The sequence below is a fragment of the Arachis ipaensis genome, chromosome B01, assembly GCF_000816755.2.
Source record: "Arachis ipaensis cultivar K30076 chromosome B01, Araip1.1, whole genome shotgun sequence".
Taxonomy (NCBI): Eukaryota; Viridiplantae; Streptophyta; class Magnoliopsida; order Fabales; family Fabaceae; genus Arachis; species Arachis ipaensis.
Window position 1 is genome coordinate 46,197,990 of NC_029785.2, and position 8,245 is coordinate 46,206,234.

The following is an 8,245-nucleotide window of genomic DNA, read 5'->3' on the forward strand; positions in this document are numbered from 1 at the left end:
AGGCAAGAAGTTCTAGAGAATGATTATCAAGGAAGTAGAACTGATTGTCACACATCTTCAAATTGGGCCCTTGTCTTTCACTATTGCCTCCTCAAATTGCTCAAAAACATATTATTGATAAATCTCATATAAGCCTGATCCAAAGCAAGTAGGAAAAAAAGTCAACAACATATTTGCATTGAACCAAATCTTGTGACTGGTGATTAGTCGTCTTCACTGTCCATTTGATGTCAGAATCGACCACCTCCAGCATATTGAAATAAATTGCATTCTTCTTCCCAGAGATCTCCATGTTGTTTATTGCCATGGTTTTGAGCTGTGTCTCTCACCACATGTGATGGGGTCAATGTTGGTGACCTATAGGTCCAACTATCCAAGATAAAAGAGCAAGATACAGTCTGAAAAGGAACATAATGAATTTCTAATTATTTAAATTTTATTAGCTTTATTTCTAAAGAAATTTAACAACCTCGTCAGTTCACCGATGATGAATCCCAGCCTTTGATTTATTATCTATATCTATTATCTATTCTGAGTCCAACGGTCAAAAGTAGAGTGACCATGGCAGGACCTTTTGATATAGGATCTGTCATAAATGAAACCCTTATTAGGATCTTTATATATCTTGCCTATTATAAATATGGGGCTTTTTGAGTTTGTATATCATGTTCTCCTAGTCATAGTACAGATTTAGTATGGTCTCTATTGTAACGTGCCTCTACTTTGTGCTTTCTATTAGCAGATAGGATATTCAGATGGTTAAAGGAAAGTGGTTGTGGTGTTTTCTTTAGGCTTTAATCTCTTTTGTGAAAAAAGAAAAAAAAATAGAAGGGATTTTGGGTGATGCATTTTCTTTGAAGGGGATAAGTACTGTTTTGGTTCCTATGGTTTAAGGTGAAAATCAAAATCGTCCTTAAGGTTAATTTTATTTTTAAAATCATCATTTCGTTAATAAAAGGACAAATTTACCCCTAATTAAAAAATTTACCCCACCCCACCGTCAACATCCTCTCCCCCTCAAAATGGTGGCAGACACAATTACTGTTTCTTCTCCAAAATCAACCATTTTGTGAAACCCCATCTACCTTGGAGAATTAAGTTGAAGTTTTTACTTTTTACAGTGGGTCATTGAAGGGTCTATTGTTGCATAATGAGAATCCTCCTCCCATGGCCGAGTAACTCAAATTACAAAATCAATCAACACAATCAATCCACATGAAGGGAAAAAAATTCAAAATTTGACACAAAATTTAAAATGGTAGAGCCGCAGAGAAGATAACAACTGTAGAAGCAGCAACAGTGAATCTGTTCAAAATAGCAGCGCTTTGAGAAGGTCCTGCTCCTCCGGACAGTGAAATAGAAATGGAGGAGGGAGAGACAGCATCGACGAGAGAGAGAGAGAGAGAGAGAGAGGAGAAAATCCGGCGCACGATGAAACGGCGGGAGAGGGAGCGAGAGCATGAGATGAGTGATGCTTAGCTTTCTTGTGAGGAATGACAACTGGTGAGATATCCGGAGTTTGAGCCAATGTACTGATCAACAACAACACAGCCACCACCTTGAAAACATAGAAAGAGCAAAGATCCATTATAGAGAGAGAAAACAGAGAGAATGAGTGCGCTGTGCGGCCTCCATTTCTGCTTGGAGATAGAAGGAGAAGTTGAAGACCTTCTGTGCGGGTTCTTGTGTGGTGATCTTTTTTCTCTTTTTTAATTTATTAATTCTTTTTTATCAGGGGTAATTTTGTCCAGAAATTAATATTTGAATGAAAAAGGATGATTTTAAAAATAATTTTAATGTTAAGGATGATTTTGAATATAAAAAGGAAAGTTAAAGGACAATTTCGATTTTCCCGGCAAATCATAGGGACCAAAACAATACTTATCCCTTCTTTGAAGCATCATAGCCATGTTTGAGAATTGAGAGGTTCTCTGTTAAGCTCTAAATCTCTCCAAGAGAAAACAAGGGACTTTTTAGTGAATGCTTTTCCTTTTACCAGTCATAGCCATTTTGCATCTCATTTGACTGCACTGATACTGTATTGCAGTTCTCCAGGTCTGCTATAGGCATTGTGGAGTAGCCAAGATATCCTCCACTCATCCATGGCATCCTTGATAACCTTGATATTTTTTCCTAACATCTTACCTATGGTGATTCTTGAGAAATTGAACGATATTTTTTTCACTACTTCTCTGCCTTTGGATGATAGGCTCTTGTTCCCCATTTGTCATCAACTCTTTTATGTAGTGCCAGAACTATTTCCAACATCTTATGAGGGTAGAACTGCAAGTTGGAGAACCGGTGAACTTCTGTATCATTACACCTAACTTGCAACACTAAAATGCTTTTCAAAGCTTCATTTTTGGGACTAACTAAGCATATCCAATAATTCATACCATGATACATGTTTTTGTCAAAGACGACATTCTTACAAGAGGATCATAGGAAGATTGGAATGAGAGGTTGGATTTGCAGAGACAAGGTTTGGAGGTACATGGTTTGCGCATAAGTTGAACGCAACCAAGTAGATGGAATGCAAGTTTAGTAGAGGAAGGGGAAAGACTAACACAGTAGCGAAAATTGAGGACTTTATATGACAATTTAAGAGTTTTAAGTATTTTTGGTTGTATTTATTTAGGACAATGAAGGAATAGAAGACGATAAATCACAGGATTTAAGCAGGTTGGTCAAAATAACAAAGTGATTCAGGTTTTAATGCAACAAAAAAGTACATTTATTTATCGTAATGCCAACCGACTAGCTATGTTGTATGGAAATGGAGTGTTCGTCGACTATGGGTGAACATGAACAAAATAAAGGATGAGGATATCAGTTAGAAAGTTGGAGTAGGACCCATTGTTGAAAAGATGGTGGAATCTCCTAAGTGGTTGTGACATATAGAGAGAAAGCTAATAGACCGTCCATTGAGAATGATGGATCAGATGGAAAATAGACTAGTATTTAGAGGTAGAGGAAGACTTAAAAAGGCTCTACATGAAGTGATCAAGTGAGTGCGAACGATCACACTCCAAACATTATACATAATCGGGCGCAATGTCATTGTTTGATCCATGTAGCTAGCCGCATCATGTGGGATAAGACTTTGTTGTTGTTGTATTATACTTAATTCAATCATAAGCAAAATGACCATATTGATTAAATATTTATCACAGGCATGTGTTACCCCCATTACAGATTTATAGTTATTTATTTGTTTGTAATTTACTGACATTGGACCAGTGGACTTGCTAAGTTGAACAAGCCATTTCATTCTCAATAGTCCGCCTCTTTAAAGAGTTAGTGTTGCCATTTTGAAGGCCCTGCTTACAACTTGTAGAACTGAACTTTGTGATGTAAGCAAGTATGAGCCAAAAATGAAATAGTTGTCCTCGGAAAGTGTATCAAAAGTCACATTAGCTGATTATAGTTCTATAGTTTAGAACTTTGTTCTTAAACTGTCAAAATCCATTCCTTATTCTAGCAGCATCAATATTCATTGTTATCCATAGTTTTCTCACGGAAGTTATCAAGGTCTGCTGACTATGGAGGTTTTTGTCTTTTATGTACCCTTATTGCGGCCACCTAGTGGAATAAAGTTTATTTGTTGTTTGTTATTGTATGTACCCTTATTGTGGCTTCCATGAACTGTGCATTCCGATTGAACTTTGATATTATTGTAGCAATGCTACCTTCTGCAAATACTTAGTATTTCATGTGCTGAGGTATTTCTGTTTTATTTTTTGTTACCAGACACCCAAAGTATATCCATATGACAATCTGCGCGTGGAACTTGGTGGTGAACCATAGATGGATCCAAGGCAATAGTGGAATGGGAACTTGTTTTTCATGTAATTGTTCTTTTCATTAACTTGTGCTCTCTTGTAGTTCAAACTTCAAAATAATGGAATGTGGGAAGACTTGCTGGAACCAGCTACAGGAATGAAAACTGAATATGGTTTTATTTATTTATTCATTTTCATGCTTATGGTGGCTATTCTGAGGACTGAGGAGTGGGCCATTGTTTTGCTCTTTAAGAAACCGAACCTCTTTATAAGATGGTAAGACTTTTGAACTCGTGAACCTTTGCCCATTTAAAAGTGTACACTATTTAAAGTTTTAAACCACTTTTATGATTGGAAAAAGGACCTCAAGTTGTTCATAGTGCGCTACTTTGCTCTTAAACTTTTAAAATCTGTTCCACAATACTAGTAGCAATTTTTATATTACGAGACTGAAAAATTGAACCTCGTGCCTTGAATTTAAAATCTAAACCGTCTTTATTGAAACCTCAAAACAACACAATCGCATAACCCAAGCGTGATTATCCAACTGATTGGAAATCTCGGAGCGGTGTGAATCCAATTTATATGCTATTTAGGTGACAAGAGGCATTAATAAATTGAGTAATCAAGTTATAAACCTCAAGTTGGACTGAATAATACAGCTTAAATCCACCGAAGGCTGTATATATGGGTGTAGAATGCTATGATCATTTCTCCTGTATATATGGGTGTAGAATGCTATGATCATTTCTCAATTCTGGGGACGTGGAATAACCTTTTACTTTCTGTGACTAGTTTTTTTCATTATGGATTACAAACGTGTTGACAGCTGTTCACACTTGTCTATACACGTATCTACTTTGTCCAATCCTGTCATCGTGTATTAATAAAAAATAAAATTTTTTTCTTTAAATATGCTTGGACATACTTAAACCACCATCATGTATCAGTGTGTCTAGTCTTATTTTAACATTTATTTTTTAAATAAATTTAAAAATAGTATATATTATTATTTATTAAAACAAAAAATATTTTATATATTTAAATAAGATATTAAAAATAATTAAAAATTAATTTATGTTTTAATATCAATAAAATATCAAAATATCATTACGATTTATCTAAAAAATACTTTATATTTTATATATATGCGTGTCCGTGTGTCTTATACAATTTTATAATTCGTGTGTCAATGTATCACATGTCATGTCGTGTCCCATGTCCGTATCAGTGTCTATATTTTGTAGATATTTATTTATTTTTTTAATTTGAAAAACTGATATCGGAGGGTAAAACTTGTATTGTGAAACATTTTTAAATCCGAAAATCGTAGGATTCAATTTAAGTGTCCTTAATTTAGAAATCCAGCACCTTTCCCCTTCTTTTTCTTCTTTCTCTTCTTCATTTCCAATTGTTTCACTAAGAGCTCAGTAAAAAGAGCTTCTTAGTAGATGAGAGGTGTTTAGTGAGAAAAAGAAAAATAGATGATAGATTTATGTTAAGAATAATAGTCAAATTTTATTATAAATATATGAGAGGATAAAATTCGTATATGAGAATTCGTCTGATTTTGTTGTTTCTTCCATGATATCATTTGGGGAACGAAAACGTGTAATTTATAAATGGATAAATCCTCAAATATCGAAGAGCCATGTATTTTATTTAGACATCCTATATTAGTATTTGGTAAGTTTATTCAATTTCATATAATCTATGTCATTGAAGAAGCAATCATGCAAGATATGTTTTCAATCTATTATCAAACTCAATCACAAGTGTCAATCATTGAGGCGTATATTAAGTTTGAATAATCATAAGTAGGCCGAAATATCAAAACCGTGATATAGTTTAAGGGTAGCAAAACCGTGCCCTAAAGAACAAAACATACCCAAAAAGAAGAAAATTGGAGTCCAAAACACATACGCCCGACATACATGTCCACCAACCCGGCGTACAAGTTCTTAGCCTTGACCTTTTCACACTCAAGTGGTCATAACTTGAACTCCAAAGGTCCAAATGAGGCAGTTCCAGTTACATTAAAAAAATAAACGTCCAGATCTTTAAAACGATATGCATATATTTACAGTGGATGTTTAGTTTGAACCATGCACCACCATCATCAATTGGAGACGTAAAATGGCGCCCCAAACATCTCTAAGTGCATGGCCGGTGGACAAAACCCACGCCCAACGGCCCCTCCCCTCCCTACTCCCACACACGCCCGACGGACAAGCTCTCATGTCTGGTGGCCATGCACTCCACGCCCGTTGCATGTATCCCCTGAAGGTGTATTTTGGGCTTAGCAAGTCTGGAGTAAAGACAATTCTAACTCTCAGAATGCAAATAAATTAAGGCCCAATCTCAATTATCCACATTATTAGAAGCCTTAATCACATCCAAAATATTGAAGACGCCAGAAAATTAGTTATCAATTCTTTCTAAAAACATAAAAGATTTGGTTGTTAGGATTTGATTTGAATTTTAGGTAAGTAGTTAGTTACCTTATCTTTCTTTCCGGAAGATAAGATTAGGATAGTTTCAAACTTGAATTTTAAGTAGACTTAGAATATAAATAAGTGAACATGGTTCACAAGAAAAGGCATCCTAGAGGAGGATCTTCGGATCCAAATCCAACATTTTGTTCCTCCACTTAGTTTCTTTTCATTGTTTTCTTTCATTTTTCATGTGTAATTAATCTTCTGTTAAAGGGTTAGGAGCTTTGTCTATATTTTCTATGGGTTATTAATCTAAGTTTATTTTATTTTGAAGTTTTACATTGATCTATTTCATGATTGAGTTACTCGTTTTTCATTCGGATTAGTGGTATCAGAAGGTACGTTAATCCCTTTTGAATTTTGTTGATTATAATTGGAATATTTGATATTTGAATTATAGCTTGAAAACTCTTTCACATGACTCTTTGAATTAGGCTAGGAATAGTAGTTCAATTAGTGTGCGACACATACATAATTTTTAATCACTCTAATTTGAATAAGTGACATATAATTCGGATTAGAACAATTTTTGAAAATTATGTTTTTCTTTTAAGACTTAACTGGACAGGATTAACTTGAATACGTGACATATAATTCGACTTAAGGATTACTTTTAAATTTTATTTGAATCTAAATCGGTTTTTGGGCTTAACCTCTTTGATTAATTAATTGACGACTAATTGATTATTGAGAAACTGAGGAACCAAGGAATTAGAAATCAGTTACTAAAAATTTGTCGTGAAATATCTTTGCATACTTCAAGATAAGTAAACAAGGTTTGATTTCTCTAAGAGCATAAACATCTCTGAAGCCCTTGACTCTCACCATCATTGTCTTCTCTCAAATCAACATTCAACCTCTCTATCCGTAAGTATTCAAGCATTCAAGTTCTAAAGTTCTCAGCAAGACTCAATCTTACCCTCTTCAATCCAGGTTTTTTTTAATCTAATTAGGTACCTAATCTGATATTTGCTTGCTTAATCATTTAATCCTTGTGGGAATGATATTCACTCACCGTGGTATTACTTGAGTGATCCGGTGCACTTGTCGGTATTCGTGAGCTTTAATTTTCGCTCATCATGTACGTTAAAATCAGCTACCAAAATCATCCATCATGGTAAAGTACACATTGAAATATAAAATATAAAATACATATTAAAAATAAATTAAATTACACATTTATTTATACACAAATGCATAGTGACTGATTTTGGTAGTTAATTTTAATGTGCAAATAGCATTTTTGTAATAAATATATTAATTAAAGTTGGCATTTAGTAACATTCCTCAAAGACCCAAGAATATGAAGTAATATTTTTACTAAAAATTCGAGAAGAACAAAGTATAATTTCTTTCATCTTTTAAACTATTGGTTAACTTTAACACTATGGTTTAATGGTCAAATTCTAATTTGTTACTATTATTATAATAAACTATGAATGACCTAAGACTTTATTTAATTCAGTCACTATAATTAAAGAGTTGAAACTCTTTACCAATAATTGATAGATTTCTTATTTACTAATCATTAATTCTACAATTATTTAAATCGTACCTATTACCCAATATCCATTCAACTAGCACTTTTGGGCTAAATGTCCAGAATCAAAGTATAAAATACATTGTTAATTATTATATAATTACAAGAAAAAGAAAATTCTAGTATGTTCATTGAGAATATCCTAGTGACAAAGATGCAGTAATTATAACCATTAGAAATTCTTATAAAGAGTTAGTTCAATAGTCATATCTCTATACGTATCATTTATATTTTTTTTAGGGTATTAATGTACCATCTATATATAATTTAAGAGAAATATTAGAGGACCAGCAGGATTTATTGATTTTAGCTGCCACTTTTAGCCATCAACCCAATTCTTTTAGTCTAGTAATCTAACAACATATTTTTAGTCCATACTTTTAAACATTGATGGCTAAATGTTAGCCAAAAAAAAATTACTGGCTCTA

General features: G+C 33.6%; 1 protein-coding gene across 1 annotated transcript in view; it reads left to right on the forward strand.

Moving 5' to 3' along the window:
- LOC107630002 (NADH dehydrogenase [ubiquinone] 1 beta subcomplex subunit 8, mitochondrial) overlaps positions 1-3,994 on the forward strand; it is a 5,583-nt gene extending 1,589 nt beyond the window's left edge. Inside the window, exon 4 of the mRNA XM_016332996.2 lies at positions 3,751-3,994. Within this exon, the coding sequence (XP_016188482.1) occupies positions 3,751-3,807 (57 nt within the window). The 3' untranslated portion in view covers positions 3,808-3,994. The remainder of the gene's footprint in view (positions 1-3,750) is intronic.